The 20,982-nt window shown below is 37.8% G+C and overlaps 2 protein-coding genes across 2 annotated transcripts; both read right to left on the minus strand.

Annotated features, from left to right (window-relative positions):
• Positions 1-1,911: 1,911 nt before the first annotated feature.
• On the minus strand, positions 1,912-11,601 carry LOC121971852 (serine/threonine-protein kinase D6PKL1-like). Its single transcript, XM_042523322.1, has 3 exons — positions 11,382-11,601; positions 8,999-10,727; positions 1,912-3,255 (listed from the first exon to the last, which is right to left on the minus strand). Exons 2-3 carry the CDS (start codon positions 10,573-10,575, stop codon positions 2,406-2,408), a joined length of 2,427 nt encoding a protein of 808 aa, XP_042379256.1. The 5' UTR covers positions 10,576-10,727; positions 11,382-11,601; the 3' UTR covers positions 1,912-2,405.
• A 932-nt stretch (positions 11,602-12,533) lies between these two features.
• LOC121971853 lies at positions 12,534-16,443 on the minus strand. The gene is made up of 3 exons (XM_042523323.1): positions 16,322-16,443; positions 16,152-16,230; positions 12,534-13,344 (listed from the first exon to the last, which is right to left on the minus strand). Exon 3 carries the CDS (start codon positions 13,342-13,344, stop codon positions 12,877-12,879), a length of 468 nt encoding a protein of 155 aa, XP_042379257.1. The 5' UTR covers positions 16,152-16,230; positions 16,322-16,443; the 3' UTR covers positions 12,534-12,876.
• Between the last annotated feature and the right edge of the window lie 4,539 nt (positions 16,444-20,982).

The following is a 20,982-nucleotide window of genomic DNA, read 5'->3' on the forward strand; positions in this document are numbered from 1 at the left end:
CAAAAACAAAACCAACCCTTCTCGAACTCTTTAAGCTAACACTTGCATAATAAACAGAGCAAATAAATAAAACATTAAAAGACGAGGTACAAGATATTTACTTGGTTACAACCGATGTGATTGTTAATCCAAGGAAGATTAAGCACTAAAACTCCTTCAGGCGGAGAAGCCTCTTACAGCGTTGAAGCACAGAAAACAGAAGCTCAACTACAACTAGAAGTGCACAAGCGTTGGAATTACAAGTAATGAGTTCGTTGAAAAGCTTCTGGACCAAGGCTATATTTATAGCCTTGGTCGGGGCGCCTCGAAGGGTTCTAGGCACCCGGGGGGATAAAACTTTATCCTCAACGTTCAGATCGCGTTTGACGCGATCTGGTCAATATTCAAGGTCCGGGTGCCCCGGGCTGTTTCGGGCGCCCGGAGCACTATAATCAACAGGGGTTGACTTTTCTTCGTTGGGACCTTCGCTCCGATTCAGTTCGCTTCGGTCCGGGTCTTCAACTCCGGATCCGCTTGCTTGGGTGATCTCTGTCATCCGGAATAGGGCTCACCCGAACCCAACTTCCGGTCTTCTCGAGCAGCCTTCCGCTCCGGCTTCTCTTCCCTCGGAATCGCCGCGTGTTTCCTTCTCGTCCACCAGCGTACTCATCCGCAGTCTTCGTCCCTCGATCGCACCCCGTGCCGACCTTCTCACTAGCTGCGTCTCTTGCTCCCCGAGCAATCTTCCGCTCCGGCTTTCGTCCCTCGGAACCACCGCACGCTTCCTTCTCGTCCACCGGGGTACTCTTCCGCAGCACCTCATCCCTCGGACGCACCACGTATCGTCCATCTCGCTAGCTGCGTCGTCCGCTCGAGTACCTGTGCTCCTAAGCTCCTGCACACTTAGACACAAGGTTAAAAACACACAGGACCTAACTTAACTTGTTGATCACACCAAAACAACCTTGGGGTTCCAACAAAAACCATGTACGCAACCAAACACTGATTGTTCGCGGCGAACTGATAATGCACCCGAGTGCTATCACGAGTAGTTCAGCCGAAAAGATGCAAGGCTAAGAGAGTTTTGTGGGAGAACACGAGCGGATAGAGGTTCACTTCCTGCTCTTCCTCTCGCTTTCTCTTTCGCTTATCTTCAGCTACTCTATATCCTTTGCTCAAGATTCAGCCTCCTTATATAGGAGCTCTCACCTTGCCTGCAATGAATGACCAAATTATGGTCATTTAATGCTGGGTTTAATGTTGTCATTAATGAGTTTAATGTTTTCATTAATATTGATACGTTACGGAATCATTATTAATATGTTTAATGTCGCCATTAATACAAACGTTATGGAATCACCATTAATGAGTTTAATGTCATCATTAATGTCGAGACGTTGTAGCAAAAAGATATTGACATTTGACGTGCGCAGGTCGTGCTCACACACGAGTCAACCTTAATTTAGTACAATCCGAGCCCTGGATTTATACTCACACCTGCATATCCATGCGTGAGAGAGTCTCTCCCCATGCATACGTTTACAACATCAATGTATGTGTCATAATTTAAACCAACAATAAAATCAAGAGACTTCTAATGTGAAACTAACAACTCATACATAATAGAACCTCTTTATCTCTACTTTATTTCATTCACATTTCCAACAGATTCCATATCTAGCCCACTATAGGCAAGAAGGAAGAAGGGCCTTACATGAACGTGTATGGGGAACTCCACATTTAGGCCAATGGATGGCTTAGTTTATCCCTATTCCTTGTTCTCTTCCAAATGTACTACATGATGGTATATCTATCCTGAACTAGTCATTTTATTCATTTACCAAGATAGCTCTTCAAAATTTAGCACAAGATATTCTTTCACCAACAAAGATCATACTTTCACAATCGTACTTGCACAAAAATATCCCTTCACTAATGAAAATTGTACTTGTACAAGTGCACTTACACGAGGTACTTTCAAGAGAAAAATACTACTAGGGAAGTGCCGGTTTTGTGTGTTAAACCAGCCATCCAAATTAATAGGATTGGAAAACAAAGTGGATGTTGACTTGGTACAGACATTCTATGGAGGGCAATATTAGTGCTCTACTTTTACCAACACACTGCAACATTATTCACTTACAGATACGAAGAAAATGATACTAATGCCCCTCACAGTGATGGTCATTGAAGGATGGGAAACACATGAAATTTTTGTACACACAGGCCAACTCTTTCTTGACTAAATTCCTATCGATCAGCTGGTATGTGCAAGAAGAGTAGGGTACAAAAGAGAACTGATGGAGCTCATTTTCATAAACGCATACGAGTTATGAACAAGGAATGAGAGCTTAGGCATACATTTTATAGAAGCAGAGAGGAACTGGAACACACCAGAACTCTTCCATTGAAAAGGACATCTTTTACTAAAACAACTCAAACTCCACATCATGTCTGTTCGATCTGAAATCGAGGCACTTGCCTTCTTTTTTCTTGCGAATAAGCACAGGCGTCCCAAAATCATTGCTTTGTGACTCGGGTGGTGGAGCGGAACGTATAAGTGCCCAATTTATCCCAGCAAAGAAAGGGTGTTGCTTAATCTCAGCTGCTCCTGTGACTGATCCCAACCTATTTTCTGGCTCCTTAGCTAGGAGAGCCCTAATCAAATCTTTAGCATGAAAGCTAACACATGGGTTCTCTGGGAAACTTAAGCTCTGCGTCACAACGTTGGTTAATGTTTCATCATTTCCAAGCCCTTTGAAGGGTGTTCTAGCAAAAAGTAACTCATATAATAAGATCCCAAAAGTCCACCAGTCCACAGCACTCCCATGTCCATCGCCTCGAATGATCTCAGGGGCTAGGTATTCATGGGTTCCAACGAAGGAATTGGAGCGTGCATCAGTGGGCTCCACCACAACTTGTGGAAGCAGTCTTACCTGGCCGCTCATGTCAGATTTTTGTTTTCCTGTACTTGCTGCTGTGGAGGCCATCAATCGGGGTGTGAAACAAGAAACTTGAACACAGTATGGCCGAAGACAAAGAGGGTCAATGCAGCTATTTTCCACACAGGGGCCTATGAGCTTCTTTGCGGACTCTTCTGAATCTAAGGATCTGAGCAGAGTGGGACTCACTGAGCATCTGAGAGACAAGTCAAAATCAGAGAGCATGATATGACCATCTTCACGGACCAGGATGTTTTCTGGTTTGAGATCTCGATAAATAACACCCAACATGTGCAGGTATTCCAAAGCAAGGAGAACTTCTGCAGCATAAAACCTGGTGTAATCATTGTCGAAATTGAGTGAGTAGTGTAAACAGATTCATGAAAACCATGATACTGTGAGCAAAAAAAGCAATGCGAATAAAAACTGCAGACTAACATCTGTCTTATATACAGAAATTGTTAGCGTAACTGCTCAGGTGCATCCAAAACTTTCAACTACAAGAAAAACTATGCTTTCAGGACCACATAAACAACATGATAGTGTTTCTCAACAAAAATCAGGTATAATTCCATGTAAATTTTCTTTCCAATCTAAGGAAATGGATACCACAGAAAAAGTAAAGATGGGCATGTAGTAGTTAAAGTTTTGAAGCAAACTGTTTGTTGCATGCCTGGATTTCTAGATGATCCATAGAGTATGCATTGTTAACAATGCAAATTAGGAATTTATTTATACGATATTTAAATTTGCAAAAAATTATGTTGGTAGATGCTATTATTGAAGGAAAATTAGTTGACCAAGATAGTTTTTGGTTAGATAATTATCTTTTTTAGATGATACAAGATTTAATTCCTAGTTTGATCATCATTTTAGGTATAATTCTTTCCTAGAACAATTTTAGTTTACTTAAAATTTTATTTGGGTTGGAGTCTGTAAAATGGGACACCCAAGCCCCATGTTAATCATCTTTTGCATAATAAAATTTCTTCTTCGTTAATTTGTTCTCTTGTGTGAGAATATTTGTTCTGTTTAAAGACTTTTGATCCTTGATGTTACAACAATTTTGGATCAAGGCGGCCTCATTCTACATCAAATGGTTTTAGGACCAAATTACTAATTCAGTTCATGATTTGGTGTTTGATACCTTCGACGTTCTCTTTTCTGTGTTCCAACTCCATTGTCATTCCACTTCCTGCTGCTCTAGAACCTACAAAACCTGCTGCCATCGTCTTCCCCATCAACATGCATCCTTCTCCTTTTGCATCAATCTGCAACTCACATCTTCTCATTCTCCCTTTGCTCATCTTGTCAGTTCCTCTCCTTTGCTCGTTTTGTTTCAATCGGCAATTCTCACAGCCTCTTGCAAAACCCATCACCAAGGAACAGACTCAAGACCCTCTTTTCCTTTAACCTCATCCACTTCTGCACTCCCGCTTTGGCCACCAAGCATCTGACACCTAAGGACTGGAACTGCCAACCCTAGAAGGGACCTTCCGCACTAGAGAGAAGGCTTCAACTTCCTCTAACTAAAAGTCTTCCAACTACACACGACAATCCGTGACAAATTACACCTATCCTCCATTTCAATCCTCTTCTAACCTTTTCCCTTCCACAAATCTGACTCACAACCAACTTAACCAAATTTGTTCATGCTCTAGTACAAACAAAGCCTTCCCAACTCTCAACTCATGAGAGGGGTGAAGGTTTCCTCTTTACGCTTCCCTCTACTCAAGGGAATTTTCCTTTTTCACTGGAAGGAAAGATGCAATTGGTAGTTCCTGCAAATCCACCATCTCCACTTTTGCAGCACCTGTAGCTCCCCAACAATCCATGCCTATTTTTTCCACTAATCTGTGCAACCCCAGTGAACCAACATCTCTATCGGACAGTTGTGGCCACCACCAGATCATCTCCACTTAGTCACCTTCTTCCTCCACAGCCTTTCCCTGTCAGGATAACCTGGCCCAAGAACCTTCAGTGTTCTTTGTTGGTGGTTGCACTCACAAGCAGCTTTTGACTATGACTGCAGACAATGAAACTAAAGGGCTCCTGCAACTACAGATTGATGTCAATGCTCACAGCTCCTATTGCAGCACCTTGCCCTCGATCAGAACCTTAGACCCCTACACACATCATCATGTAGTTGTCTACTACAAGCCATGTGAATCATCCCAGCCAAATCCACAAGATGGCATACCTCCATCCTTAATTGGGATCTTGTCCAAGATCAAAGATATATCCAAAATTTACTCCATTTAATCCCCAAGCATAGCATTATATCTTATTCATCAAGAAAATACCAGTTGCATATCTCTTTACCTTTGTCCAGTTTAGCCATCATCCATTATATTTTAGTACCAAAACTCATCATGTTGAAAATGAATTGACTGTCACTCTTAATTTATTGCACTATAGCGCCGATATTCTTATCCTGATATAATAAGAGAAAATGCCACCATTGCTAGTGAATGTATGAGAGATATAGCTTAACATTTAAGAGTGAGGAAAATAAAACCAATACAAATTATCCAGAGCAAGGATCATAAAACCAATTATACACTTGTATGAAGGATGAACCTAGATTCATGGGAACAATATTATGCCAGTAGACTGATTTTAATGAACACTATTATTTATCCACATAATTCAATGAATAGCATGCCCACCAGCTCACGATCACATTATTTGGTGTATTAGAGAAGAATCATATTATTGCCTAGAACAATATAGGCCTAGACATGTTAGGGTAAATGCCCCTAACTTTAATAGATGATTAAACTCAAATGCATTTCTTAACTAGCTATTTGAAATAGAAGACTATTTTAGAGATATATCATGACCCTTACTAACAAGCACAATGTGCCACTGTCACACTTATTACATCTTGTTCAGGCCTACCATAATAAGCTAGGAGTGGAACCCATCTTGTAATGGCTCGAGATTAAACATACTAACTGATAAATATATTCCAATTTTTTATGAGTCAATGCATAATAAATTGTAAATTTTTAAGCAATCATTTTTAAGTGTGACAAAATGTCATTCCTAGTTTTAAAAATTATATCACAATATTAGGGAAAGATGAAACCTCGACCATTTATTGATTCATGAGTGGACTTAGGCTACTAATTCATAAGGATGATAATTTAATTTCATTTACTTCCACAGAAGGCTACAATAAAGCTATAGATATTGAATTCTACCTTGAGTATAAGAAAACTATTTAAATAAAACATAAATTTTTACAAAACAAAAGAATAATGCTCAAATTGAAAAATATATCATCTAAAAGTGACACATATAAAATCAACACCCAAAGGCCCTTTGCCCCTCCAATTCACCTAAAAACAAAGGTCTTTAATTGAATCATGTGGTGAAAGTCTAAATACATCAAAGGATGATTTGGTCTTTTTTTACTAAGGTTTAAAGCATTATCTTGTACTAGATATTCAATCTGTATACATATTAGTACAATTACAATATCTTGTTATACTAACACTCAATGCACTTGAAAGGATACCAAGTTTGACTCAAATGAGTTTTAATTCTATAATCTCGCCTATTCAACTTATTTACCTTCAGTCCGGTGCATGACTTCCTCCAAAATAGGGTCTCAGGGAAGGCTCGGACCCCATTGGGTCTATTGTACGCAGTCTTACTCGTCTTACTCTGCATTGCAAGAGATTATTTCTATGACTCGAACCCGTGACCACAAGGTCACCCGGCAACAACTTTACCGCTGCGCCAAAGTTCCCGTTCGACTTATTTACCTCTACATATAAGCATATAACATTTAGAGAGTCACTTGAATTAAAATTTTAAAGCAATAAACTCGAAAAATAATTACATTCATCTCAACTAATCATTATCACCAACTAATATAGAATTGGTTCTTGTAACATTATAGTGAAATCAAAACCACAATTTTTAAAATTATTGTAATTGATTTCACCACATATCAATAAATACACCTTGCATAACCATTAGACATTGAACTTGGACTAACATCATTAAAATTAAAATAGGCATAGGTACAAGATATGGATACTTCTTGAATTCTTCAATCCGGTGTTACCTTTTGTTGGTGGTGGTGCTTTAGTTATTGTTTTTCCTCTTCTAATCTCCTCTCTTTTTATAGCATATAATGCCCTCATAGTGACCAATAGATGTAATTAAAGGACAAGACATAGGGCAAAATCTTTTGTCTCGTCGATTTTAAAGATGGGAACTATGTAAAAGCGGATGAGTGGCATTTATGGATGACAAAATGATACACCTTGATCAGCCAAGCGATATCAACCATAACTTAACTAAGAGCTTTTGGCCATAAGACCACCAACCTTATTATCCAACTAAGCAACTCTTCTCTAATAAGGAATAATTAATTAATTAAACCTCAGTACATTATCTTCAGAAGATCCCTCCGATGAATACATTGAATGAGTCCCTTAATGGCGTAATCTTAAAAGAACAAGAATATTCTATTTATGCTCACAAATTAGACTAATCTGCAATTCTTCTCAAGAGCTAAAAGAGGAAAATGGACACAATGAAATTAGACCCTATACCTCTATTTAATAATTACCAAATCAATTAAGACATTCATTCGTATATGTTCTTTATTATTATGATTCTAAAGCTTGTCATGCTAGAGAGTAAATCCTATTGTCCAATTATTTCAAACACTTGCCAAAACAAAGAAAAAAATAGATCAATTAATGATTATTATAAAGTACCTAGTGATATAGCAAACATTTTATGTTCATGATCTTAATTGTCTCATACAAATCACCTAAAAAAATCTTCTTGTCTAATTTATTTAGTCATATTATTAGAAAAATTAATATTAATGCATATTTATTTCACTTACTAAATTATTTTAAATATTAGTTTAATTTTCAACTAAAAGATAATTCATCGTTAATATTGTCATTTTCATACCATATGATTATCATGTGCAATGCATCCCACACCCTCTGACATTCGCATAACATAGCTTGTCTTCCTACTTGTTGTCCTCACCACCAACTACTTAGATGGTATGCAAGGCATGTTGGTGGGCACCTATCAACCTAAGACCCTTGTTGAGTGATTTTGTTCTTCTTTTCTTTAGTTTGTTGTGTGCTACTATATGTGTTGCCTCAAGAAAAATTCCAGTGGTGGGATTTATCATCTAGGGCCTTATCTCAATGCTTGACATTCCTTTCTTCTTTCCTTCTCTTTTTTCTATTGTGTGATGTTGTGCACACCATAGATTAAAATGTTAATTGAGTCTACACAGGCTAAATTTACCGTTCCCCACCAGTTGGCATGCAAATCATGATATTGTGACACGGTGGACAAAGGTGAAAGGTGAAAATTATGTCAGCACGACTGCGAGAACTGCATTCCTCCATGAGCGTTCATAGGTGACGAAGCACAACTAGGATTCCGCAACAAGACTTCTTCAAGGTACACCTTTGTACATCTCTTTCTCCTCCTTTGACACCAAGGCAATGACCATGACAACACGAGAAACCTTCCACTACCTCTTGTCCTTCCCCCTTCTTCTATCGCCTCTTTTGGTGTTTGACACACTTCTGGCACAGCACTCAGCACATATGGCACCATTTTGTAGAGAGTACAAGTGTTGTTAGGTTATTAGTGTAGTGGGTTTAGTCCCACATTAGGATTTAAGGTTTAGGGTTTTATATTAAGTGAAAACCAAATGAATAACATTGCTTCCATGGGTACCCATAAAGTACCAAAATGGTGATTGTTCAATATACTTTCAACTGGATTTTTCTACATTTTTTTTTTAATTTATGCAAATGATCTCTGAAGGAACCTTGACCAACTATTCTCTGTTCACATCTATGCAGAACATACATTTATTGAATTGAAGAAATCTTAATCAGATGGCATGTTAGAAAGACATCCATTCATGCCTAAATGCTCAAGTAGAGATGTGTCTATTTCTACATGTCCATCATGCCGTGGTTTAGATGAGGTTACATGAAAACAAAACAAAAACAATAGCTTTGAAGATGAAATGCATTACTGAAGTAAATCATGCACCAATTCAATCTAAATACCTAGCTGCTGGCTCAGAAAAACTCCTTCCAGGTTGTTTTTGTCGCAAAACATGCAAATCACCACCTGGACAATATTCCATAACTAAACATGAGAGGTTATCTGTTGTAAAATGAGAGTAGAGTGTAGGAAGAAATGGATGGTCTAGCATTTCCAATATTTCCCTTTCGTTTTGCGTTCTGAGCAATTTTTTCCTGCTAACCAGAAAGTCAATATCCATGACCTTCAAAGCAAACAAGCACTCAAAACCAACTAGTTCAGCAAGATAAACTGTTCCAATATCTCCACAACCAAGTCGCTTGAGGAGCTTAAAATCACTTAAATCCAATCTTGCTTGCTGATTTAAGATGTGACTAATGGCAACCCACCTCACATCCTTTGACATGTGAGGTCTACATCCTTTAACAATAATACCACTCTGATGGCTCTCTGCACTGAAGCTAGTGCTGCAACTATAATCGCAAGTGCTGCTTTTGGAACTATGGGAGCACTCCCCTTCCTCTTGTGACGTAGAGAATTCACTTACTTTCACTCCACCAACATGAGTACTACCGTAGGTATTTATGCTGGAAATAGTTATGTTTGCACCACAATCAATGTTTGTGGTGTTACTTTCTCGAACAGTATCAATCATGCCAAGTGCAGGGGTGATGGATTCTTTGGGACAACACAATTTCAATGCACATGAAGTAGTATCACTTTTATTAACTTCATTGCATTTGTTGGAACCACTAGGCACTGAAGTTGGTTTACACTTCGCTTTATTTGTAGTGAGAGTACTCCTATGAAATGAGTTTATTAAACGCGGAATCACAATAGGATTGCTCGAAGCAGTTACAGCCTGTGGGCTAAATATGGATGGTTTGGAAACTGATTTGCCCTTCTTATCCCTCTTCCTCGCTGCTGATGTACTTTCAAATGCTTCATCTGGTACAGATTGAAGTACATCTTGGATTCTGATTTTTGTTACAATAGGCTTATTGGGAACTACAGATGAGGATACTGAAGTAACATTCTGATTTCCTGACTCCACATGTTGCAGCTCACCATATAGAACTGGCTTATTTGATGAGTCTGCAGATACCTTCAGAGGTGTGATGGATATTTCAACCACATTTGTCTTTTCCCCATTTTGAGGAAAATCAGAGTCATTTGTTTGAACCAATACCGAAGCATAAAGCCTCTCAATTGTTACAGCTTCAGAGGCCCCTGATAACCTCTTCATAGCAGCCATCTCTGATGCCTGGGAAATGCATAATCTTCTCAAAGACTGTTTTAGGGTGACAGATTCCGGCATTCCTGTTCCTGAGGATCGAGGTGCACCAGCTCTGAGTGGCTTCTTTGAAACATTCTTATGCAACAAGTCAAACCCTGAATGACTAGAAGGACCAAGAACCCTTGATGTGGTCCTGAGATCTATTGCTCTTAAAAGTTGATTGAGTTCATCTTCCATATCTTGGCATTTACCATTTCGTAGATTTGGTTTGAGCTTAGTACTTGAAATCTTTGATTCCTCATAGTAACTAACCAAATTTGGGTCTTCATTTGTCTCAACAATCTCAGAAGTACAACCAGACATATTGGATAATGGCTCAACTGACTTGAGAAAGAACAACCTCAATGGCGAGATCAGATATCAAATGAATAGATCTTCTCCTAGTAATCCATCTTGCAGTGAAGTTTCGTTGTGAGAAACCAAGCAATGACCTAAATCTACTGTAAACAACGGTTCTGCAATAAGATAACACAGCATTAGTCACAAGAACATAGAATGTGGATCAAGAGATCCAGTGATTTTTTTTTTAAAAAAAAAGAGGCCTTTAAGTACATTTAAAAAAAATTTGTGGTAAACATGCGGCATGTGTACTTCCACACTTACCTTTCCAGTTGTCTGAATTGAGGCATTCTCACATCAAAAAGAATCTGAACAGAAGTCTCATAAAAAAAATGTAAAACGTCATCAAAACAAGAATCTTAAGCTTAGCTACAATAATAATGAAATTAGACGCCGAGATTTTTTTTCTCGATTCTTTGACAGATTTCCCCCCGAAATCTACACACAGAACAGCAGGCACCAAAATAAATCTACAGTAAGGCAAGCCGATTTTTCCAAACAAAATTTCCTTGTTTTGAACAGATCGATGCTGCAGCGGAGAATTTTTCATCGTACGAAGTTAGACAAATTACGAACAAATTGCAACTAACAAGTAAGGGTAGAAAAGGACTGCGTAGCCACTCACATTGCCATCGAAATTGAAACGAACGAGTCGAGAAGGAAGATATTGAAAAAACATATATATAAAACGAGTGAAAACCAGCTGGAAATAATCGATCGAGAGAGTAAGCGCAAGAAGAAAAGGAAGCATAAGCAAGAAGAATCCGTACAGATTCGCCGCCGATGCCGATCCTGGTACGAATCGAAGGGCCAACTCTACTGTCCCATCAAGAGCTCAAACCGGAAGCCGAGGAGGACTGCGATAGATCTTTAAGGAGCCGCTTGCTAGGGTTTTGGAGAGAGAGAGAGAGAAGCAGCAGGTGACTTAACGCATTTCACAAGGGCGAGCAGATCGCTGTGAAGGATGGAGAAGGGAAGAAAACAAATAATAATTACGAAGTAAAGAAGAGAGAGATGGTCCCTATATATATATATACATACTATTAATAATTACTAAATAATGTTTGCAAAATTATTTAACTATTAGTAAAAAAATGATAAATAAATTTAAGCATTCTGTTTTGGATTGACTAGTTTATCAAACAAACAGGGGCCGATCCGCAAAAGTGAAAGAAAATTTTATTAAAGGTGCACTTCAAATTTAATATTTTTCTAATATTCGTCAAAATTGTTAATAATTTCTTAAGCATGTGAATTAGTTCTTGATGAATTTAATGGTGCTTTTACATAAAACAGTTGAGAATATTTTAGTAGTCAAAATTTGACCATGGTATTTATTAATTGTTGGAGAAGAAAGGGGACGAGATATCATTTTTTTGCATTAAACATTGCATTTCACACAAAAACATTGATTGCTTGACTTGATTTAATTAAAAATGAATAAATGCAAAGTAAAAGGGAAGAGGTTGAAATGATTGCAATGTATGACACGCTAATTGTTTTTAGCTAACAGATAATTAAGTCCAACGAAGCACGAAAAAGACGTAATCGGCGGGACCAAATCAAGCCGCCGACTAAAGTTAATTAGGATCGTTTAGTTATTATTATTATTCATTTTATTAAATGAATTATGTGAGAGACATGATGCCCAAAGTTGTTATTTTTAAAATTTGAAAGAACCTTTTTGGAAAAGTTCATTTTCAATTATTTTTAAAATATCTTTAAATAATCAAACCAAAAAGTTAATTTTCAATTATTTTAAATACTACCAAAAATTTGTTGATACAGTGAAAGGGCCAATGATCAATAAGTCACACCGCGCAATGATCAATCAGCAATTATGGTTCAAATCTGTCGGCGCACAACAACTCGGAGACAAATAGCTTAGTTTCAACGAGCAAAATTAAAAACTAAGGACGACGAATTAAAATTTCACAATTTTTATTAATTTTTTTTTCCTAAAGCCAACAACAGTTTGTTTTTTACAAGACAAATAGACCTTAAATAAAAGCATGCTCTTCATCTATTGGTCTTCATTCTGAGTCATCATTTTTGAGGCAAGTCCGAGTTCTTGAGCTTCAGTTGGTCTACTTCATTTTTGCATAGTTGTATTCAGTCACATCCTAACCATCTGAAACCAAGCATAAAGAGATGGACTTTTTCAGTGTTCATTCTGAAAAGATTAGCTTGTGTAGCATGATAAAAGACACATAGAACATCTGTCAGTGGGGTACTTCCCTCGTACTTAAACTATCTTTGCTACACCTAATGAAACTTTTGAGTTTGGAAAGATCCTTCAGGTATCTTTGCCCGCTTAATTTCCGAAGGATCGACAAGACCTTCCAAGACGACAAGCTGATCCAGCAGAGCGAGCTTCTCATCTTCCAGAGACTTGACTTCTGCGTCCACCTCATCAAGCTCTTTATCCAGTGAGAAGCTTTCCTCCTCCAGGAAGAGATACCTGTGTTTCAATTGCCTGTACACATAACTCAATCCGGACGGATCAAGAAATGAAACAGAAGTTAATCGATCGGCCTGTCCGGACAGGTGGGAAACATCACTTTGCAGGCCTCGCTTGTTTCCCTTCTGTGGCCTTCTGGATAGATTGGATGCTTCTTTCGAGTCTCCCTTGACTTCAACTGCAGCAGAGCCATTTTGCTTCATTGATTTCTTCTTCTTTGCTGGCTTCAAATTGGAGGGTTCATCCATCATAATAATTGGTTGATCTTGCATCTGGCAGAAATTGATTAACTTAGTAGGGAGCTAAAAGCAAGCAAATGTCTAACAATATTAGAGAATGAACCCACACAAAGCTAAACCAGCATCAGCTCACTGCAAAATATCAAGCTGATGTTTTGATTTGTTTTCCATAATTTTGATAAAACAAATGGATTTATCAAAGGTTAATTTGAATCTGTTCCTTTAAAACATCTGATTTGCATAAGATCTAGAAAACTACACAGTACTTTTCCCTGCAAATACAAGAAGAAACAAAAAAACATCAGAGTATCTGCAGATAAGTACTGTGGTTTATTCAATTTGGTTTAGCATACCTATTGAAATTATCCAACTATTTGTCCCCCAAATGTACATTATTCAATTTGGAGCCACTCTCGCCCTACACCCATTTGAAAATTGCAACACCGATGAATCACCATACTAAGCACATTTGGGCAAGGAAGACACCCAGAATAAGAACAAGATAAACTAGTACTTCAAATTATCTACTCAAACAACTAAACAAGTAGCAAGTCCCAATCATTTGGGGTCAGTTACATAGAGAATATTGTTTGGTAAAAGAAACATAAAAGAAAAAAGAACAGCTAAGTTCAAGTGAACTTGTGTTCACTCCAACACATTTTTGCAAAAAAATAAAAATAGGAAAAAAGAGAATAGAGAAACAAGCGTTTCGTATCATATGCATTGCTTAGAGTAATAAGCTATTTCTATGAAAATATGAATTGGTTAGGACGATAAAGTTAAATATTAAGTGAGATATAATTTCATTGATATTGATTGCTTAGATTGATTGATTTGAAGTATTATATAATAAACGTGAAACCATATTTTTAAATACAGATTTTTGCACATTGTTGACAATACAACTACATTTGTATCACATACTGCATTTGCGCTATGAAGAGGCTCAACCACAAAATGCTTGCATAGTTTTTTAAGACCTTGACCGTGCTAATAATTAACAACCAAATACATGAATGGCTATTAAGAGAAATAACGATGAGGAATACAAACTCAGAAGGTAGATACAATATTTGAAGATAAACCAAAGAAAAGTTAGTGTACCAGTTGAAGGATCAGTTGACAGTTTGATCATGAAAGTAACATGATAGCAATGAGATTGTTATCAAATTGCACCGATGATATATGGAGGAGATTAAGCCAGCATTCATAATTAAAATGCAGCCCATGCCTTTTACTTTTTCCAACCCACTGCCATGCATACACATGAGCATTTGATATAGGAGAGGTTGCGACAACCACAGTGCTAAAACTTGAGCAAGGGCAGGGGTCCTCTTCATTGAAATAACCAAATCATGGCTATCAGTGTTACTTTTTCAGACCTTTTACTTTTCATCCATCATGTCCTTCCTTAAAATGGCATCAAATCTATAAAACTGCACCAACTCATTTATGGACTTTATAGGCAAGTAGTACAACAACAACAACAACAACAAGTCTTATCCCACTAGGTGGGATCGGCTAGGCAAGTAGTACAAAACAAAAAACAAAAATTAAGCTGTAAAACTCTATAATAGAATTCTCCAGGAAGTTTCATAATGCAGAAATGCAGCCACAAAAGAAATTTATTTATAAGCAATCTAGTGGAAGCAAGTTCAGAATAAATGTGTTTAAAGAGAACAAGAGTCTGTGAACTGAACAAGCAGTGGTAATAGAATACATACAAAAGGAGAAAGTAAAACCACTTTAGATTATGACAGATAGAAATGTATTTAAGCAAAAGTGGAAAGGTAGAAACGCAGTCATGTTATGAAATGCAGATGACACATTGGTAACTATCACTAAAAAACTAATCTTCAGGGTAAACCCTGCTTCATCAGCTGAGAGAAATATGTCATGCCTCATCCGATTTCAGTCCACCAAATAGTAGGGTAAACCCCACTCAATAACCAGCGTATAACAAGAGGTCAACAAAAACAAGGGGCATACAGTGGGCAACAATAGATATGCATGAACTTAAAAATCTACAAAAAGAATATCAAGTAAAATTATGAAGCACCATTTATAATCACTTCCATTTGAACTCTACAGCCATGTCCACAAATCAAAGTATCATCTAATACATTGGCAGAAGTATATAAATGGATGGAAGCCCCACTAACATTCATTCAGGCCGAAGACCCATCTCATAGACAAGAGAGAGTTTTTTTCCATCCCCAAGTAGATCTTTAAATGTCCATATGTATATGGCCTGTGTACCTGCATGAACCTCCCTCCATATCTGTGGGGCCGGCACTAGGGGGGCCGCTAAGATAGCGGAACTACCTTTTTTTTTAAATGTCCATATGTATGCCCTATGAAAAGCTAAAATTGTTCAAACCCAAGTGGATCTAAGCTTCAGAAAGGAAGATAAAAACACGCATAGAGACAAGAGAAGTGAAAAAAAAACCTATTAATAATGATGTCAGTGCATCTTCCACCTGTTTAGTCACCAGCAGCAACGCAATCAGTGAGTATGAGGATCAACAAACCAGATCAAGCAAGAAATAAGAATGGGGTAGGGCGGGATATCAATTTCCACCCCAGCTAATGCCGCCTAATATCAAATCATAGCCATAAAATCACAATGTGAATAGAATTACTATCTATTAATTTAGTTTCGACAAAATTTCTAAATTAGGTTACTATCTCTACTATTTCGGTCGAATGCTTTTTTCCTTATGAAAACTAAGCGAAACAAAAAAAAAAATGAAAGAACGCTGACAATCAGAATTCTTCACTTCTTTCAAAACTTATTAAGTTAAAAAAAACTATAGATATCTTAAATTTTGACTTCAAACCTCAATGTCTTCTCTCCATTCAGTTCGGTCAGAGGCCGCGTCGGATCCCCTCGTTCGGTGATCCAGCAGCAAGTGAGATCTGAAGAAGGCGAGGGAGGAGCATTAAGCTTTTGAGTGTGCGATAAACAGAAGAGGAACTGCAAGGATCTTGAGGAGGGGAATACAAAAACCTAGTAGATGGGATGAGGCCGAAAGGGAGAGGGTTTTTGAACAAGGCTAGGAGGACTCCGGCTGCGCAGCCACAGTAGAGTGTTCCCGTATTAGGGTTGCCCCAGACGGGTCCGTCAGTTTCGGACATAAAAAAAAAGAAATTGCAGTAAATTGAGTATTTATAGGTATTTTATGTTCAGGCAGGATCTCCTGCTCCCTACTTTTATGGACTAGAGGATGAATCACATAGAATTACGGTCGAATTATGACCGTGATCCGGTCGTAAATGGTTGTGATCTTTTTTTGGGTTCATCGTCCCCACCAGGTTATAGTTTTATTTCGGAGCGGACGGCCGGAGGCCGCCCGGAGGGCACCCTCGCTCGGTGCCCAGTAATCTGGCCCTTTATCCACCACCGGAGGTCTCCAAGCGGCCTTCGGCCATCTGTTCTGAACAAAAACTATAATTTGATGGGGACGATGAACTCAAGAAGGGATCGCAACTATTTACGACCGGATCGCGATCATTATCCGACCATAATTTTATATGGTCCATATCCTGGTACATAAAAGTAGAGACCAGGAGATCCCTGCTCTTTTATGTTGGCCTGTCATCTATGTTTTTTCCCGTATTTTTTTGTTATTTTAATTTACTCCATTTACTTAAAATAAATTGGGAGATGAAGTGATTTAAATTCTTCGGCAAATTACCGGATAAAGTTTTGAAATAAATCACGTACCCAAATGAGTCAAATTGATTTGTATTCAAGTGAGTCTTAAATCTAAATCCTAAAATTAATTAGTTTCAATTAAAATTAACTGATGAATCCCGAGCATTTGGAATGATATGGAACTATATTACTCTTAATCATAATTTGACATAATATATTCAGAACGATGATTTTTTAAATATAAATATATTCAAAAAAAATCTAATTTATATTAGAAAAAAACACTACTCTCAGTATAATAGGTTATTGTTATTTGAAAGCATAAATATAATCAAGAGAATTAAACGAATACATAGAACTTATTTTGTATCATTATAAGTTCTCTAGGTACATCAATCAATTTTGGTCGAAACGGATTAAAATCGACTGATGGACTTGAAGAGCTCGAAATGACATGAAATTAGATCTATGTGTTCATCTAATTCTTTTGATTATATGCATACCTTCAAACGTCATTTTTTTACATCATATGAAAGCAACAATTTTTTTAACATAAATATGTTCAAAAAAATTTAATTCGTGTTAAAAAATAACTGCTTTTAATATAGTGTGTTAAATTAATATTTGAATACATGAATATAATCATAAGAATTATATGGACAAATATGACAATTTATGTTATTCCAAATTCTCTAGGTTCATCAACCGATTTTAGTTAAAATCGGCTAACAGATCAAGAGAACTCCGAATGACATGAAACCAAGTTTTATGCGCTTGTCTAGTTCTCCTAATTATATTCATACTCTCAAACATCAATTTAACATACTATATTGAGATCAATAATTTTTTTTGAATACAAATTGAACTTTATAATATGTAGCCATCGATTAGGGAACCTATCATGCTGATAAATATTATCCCGAATCGATTACTATACTGTAAAAATTGATTAAGATAAACACATAGGGGCAAAATGGACATGGGATACATAATTTGGTAATTTTAAAACTTAGAATACGTGATTTTGAATATTCCAAAATTTTATGTATATGGTTATGTAATTTGTTGTAAATTCTTTAATGATAAACTATAAAACAATTGGTGAAATATCACCAACGTGTAAGCCCTAAATTTAGAGTTTGTTGTATATTACGATGTGTTGTATAAAAGGATGTCCACATATCTCCATAATGGTATGATATTATTCATTTTGGGCCTAAGCACTTATGACTTTGCTCTTGGGTTATCTCCAAAAGGTCTCATGCCAATGGAGATATCATGCATCATTTTTACCCCATGATCTTTACTAAATCTTTCCTACTTTGGGCCTAAGCGCTTATGATTTTGCTCTTGGATTATCTCCAAAAGGTCTCATGCCAATGGAGATATCATGCATCATTTTTAACCCCATGATCTTTATCAAATATTTCCAATGCAGGATTTAATTGAACCCAACAATTCTCCCCTCAAATGAAAGACCACAATTATTCTCATGGTTCGGGTCTCCCCGTGAGCATCTGGTCACACTGACCTGCTTTAGGCCTCCCCACAAGCATTCTTACCCGGTCACCTTGACCTACTATAGGCCTCCCCTGTGAGCATTTGGTCATCCTGACCTGCTCCCGGACCTCCTCGCGAGTATCTGATCACCCTGACATGTTTCGGGGCCTTTCTTGACCTGTTTCATGCCTCCCTGTGAACATCCGGTCATCCTGACCTACTTGCCTCCCTACAAGCATCTAGTTATCTTGACTTGCTCCAGACCTCCCCGTAAGCATGCAGTTATCCTGACCTGCTCCAGGTCCACCCTTTTTGCGAGCATCCGATCACCCTAGTCTACTTCGGGGTCACCCCTGACTTGCTTCGGGCCTCCCCGGGAGTATGCGGTCACCCTAATCTATTTCGGGCCTCCCTGCGAGCATTTGATTATCTTGACTTACTTCAGGTCTCCCCACAAACATTCAGTCATCCTGACCTACTCTAGACCCACCCTCAACTTCGTTCAAGGTCACCCCATATGTCATTTGGTCCGGACCATGACTCTAATACCATTTATTGTGCAAAAAGATGTCCACATATCTATAAAAGGCCTCATGCAATAAAAATATTATACATCCTTTTAATTTCATGATCTTTATTAAATATTTTTAATGTGGACTTTAATTGAACCCTAATGCCTACGCTTAAGTAAACCATTGGGTTCTCACTCACTTCCCATGACGTACCTTGATTGTCTAAGTCAAGTTTTCATTAAGTACATTGATTAGAAAACGATATAATTTGATTCAAAAGCTTTTGAATGCCCTCTAGAAGCAAGGACACTCTAAACTTAACCATGATGTTTAATGGTTTGACAATATGATTTAAGTATTATTTGACGTCGAGACATCAAATATATAGGATTTACCGATCCAACTTTGATCAACCAATATAAGTCGAAAGCTTAATAACTCGATATACAGTATAATTTATAGAACATAAAGGGTTATTTAAGTATTAAATTATGAATGAAGTCCTATTTTGATAATTTCTGAAAAAGAGATATTCTTTTAACAGAAGAAGAGTGTTATTCCGGTAAATTCCTGTTCTCTTCTCTCACAAATATCTGAGTGCCCAAATTATTTTCGGACCATCTATATATGATGACAAAAAATAAATACGTTTGTCTTTAGTGTTTTCGTCAATTCATCTCAGGCCAACATAAAGAAGATAAATTATAGACAGCTACTAACTTTTAGAATAGTAACTAGCACATAAGAGAGGTATTTATCTTGATTTTATTAGGATTCGAACTCCAGACCTCATAATGACAATACCTCATATGTTAATTATTAGACCGTCCCAAAAAAACTCGAACAATCTACACATCCAATTAGCAATAGGAGTAGGACGCCATATCAATCTCATATTCCCCTTAATCAGGACACTCTTAATTGTTTACCAATTTTAAATTGACCCAAAGAAAAATTATAAATATTTTAGAGTTCCATTAAAATTTACCATTTCAAGTGGCAAAAGGCGATTCGTTCGCTTCCAGCGCCTCCGCCAACTCACCCCTAGGGCAACACGGAGGAGGTAAATCACGGGTGACTACCATTTAAAGAAAAATAAACAGATTGAAATAATGAGGTAGAGTGAATCAGATGACTACAATTGAATGTGATACTTTTTGGGATTGACTTTGGCCTGCAGCTTGGCCACTTGCCCCACTCTCACCCAGCGTCTCGATCAAAATTATAATCTGACGGTCACAATTCAGCCGTTATTACGTTATTACGAGGAGCACAGATCTCCTGGACCACATTTTTGTGGTCCAGGGGATATGCCACTCGCATTTACTGTCGGATCACGATCGCGATTCGACCGTAAATAGTTGCGATCCCTTTTTGAGTTCATCGTCCCCAATAGGTTATAATTTTTATTCGGAGCGGACGGCCGGAAGCTGTCCGGAGGCCTCCGGTGGTAGATAAGTGATCAGATTACTAAGTGCAGAGTGAGGGTATCCTCCGAGCGGCCTCCGGCCGCCTGCTCCGAATAAAAACTATAACATATTGGGGACGATGAACCCAAAAAGGAATCACAACCATTTACGACCGGATCGCGGCCGTGATCCGACCACAAATACAAATGATACATCCCCTGGATCACAAAAAGTGGTCCAGGAGATCTTGCCTCTATTACAAGTGATCTATCCGTTTATTTATTTGGACAAAGATCTGGTCTCGATAAATAAGAGCATCTCCAATGGGGGATATTTGGAGGGGATATTTCTCCAAATATCCCTCTCTCTCAAATATCCCCCATTGTGGGGGATATTTGAAAGGAGAATAGAAATCACCGGGCACAAAGTTGTGCCCGGTGATTTCATTGTGGGTGGGTAGGAAAGTGGGCCCCACAAGTTGTGATTGAGAGATAAAAATATTTGGTAGGTGGGGCCCATAAATATTTGGTTGAGGGGATATTTTATTGTAAGTTTTAGGATATTTGATAAGTGAGATATTTGATTGATGATA

The sequence above is a fragment of the Zingiber officinale genome, chromosome 4A, assembly GCF_018446385.1.
Source record: "Zingiber officinale cultivar Zhangliang chromosome 4A, Zo_v1.1, whole genome shotgun sequence".
Taxonomy (NCBI): Eukaryota; Viridiplantae; Streptophyta; class Magnoliopsida; order Zingiberales; family Zingiberaceae; genus Zingiber; species Zingiber officinale.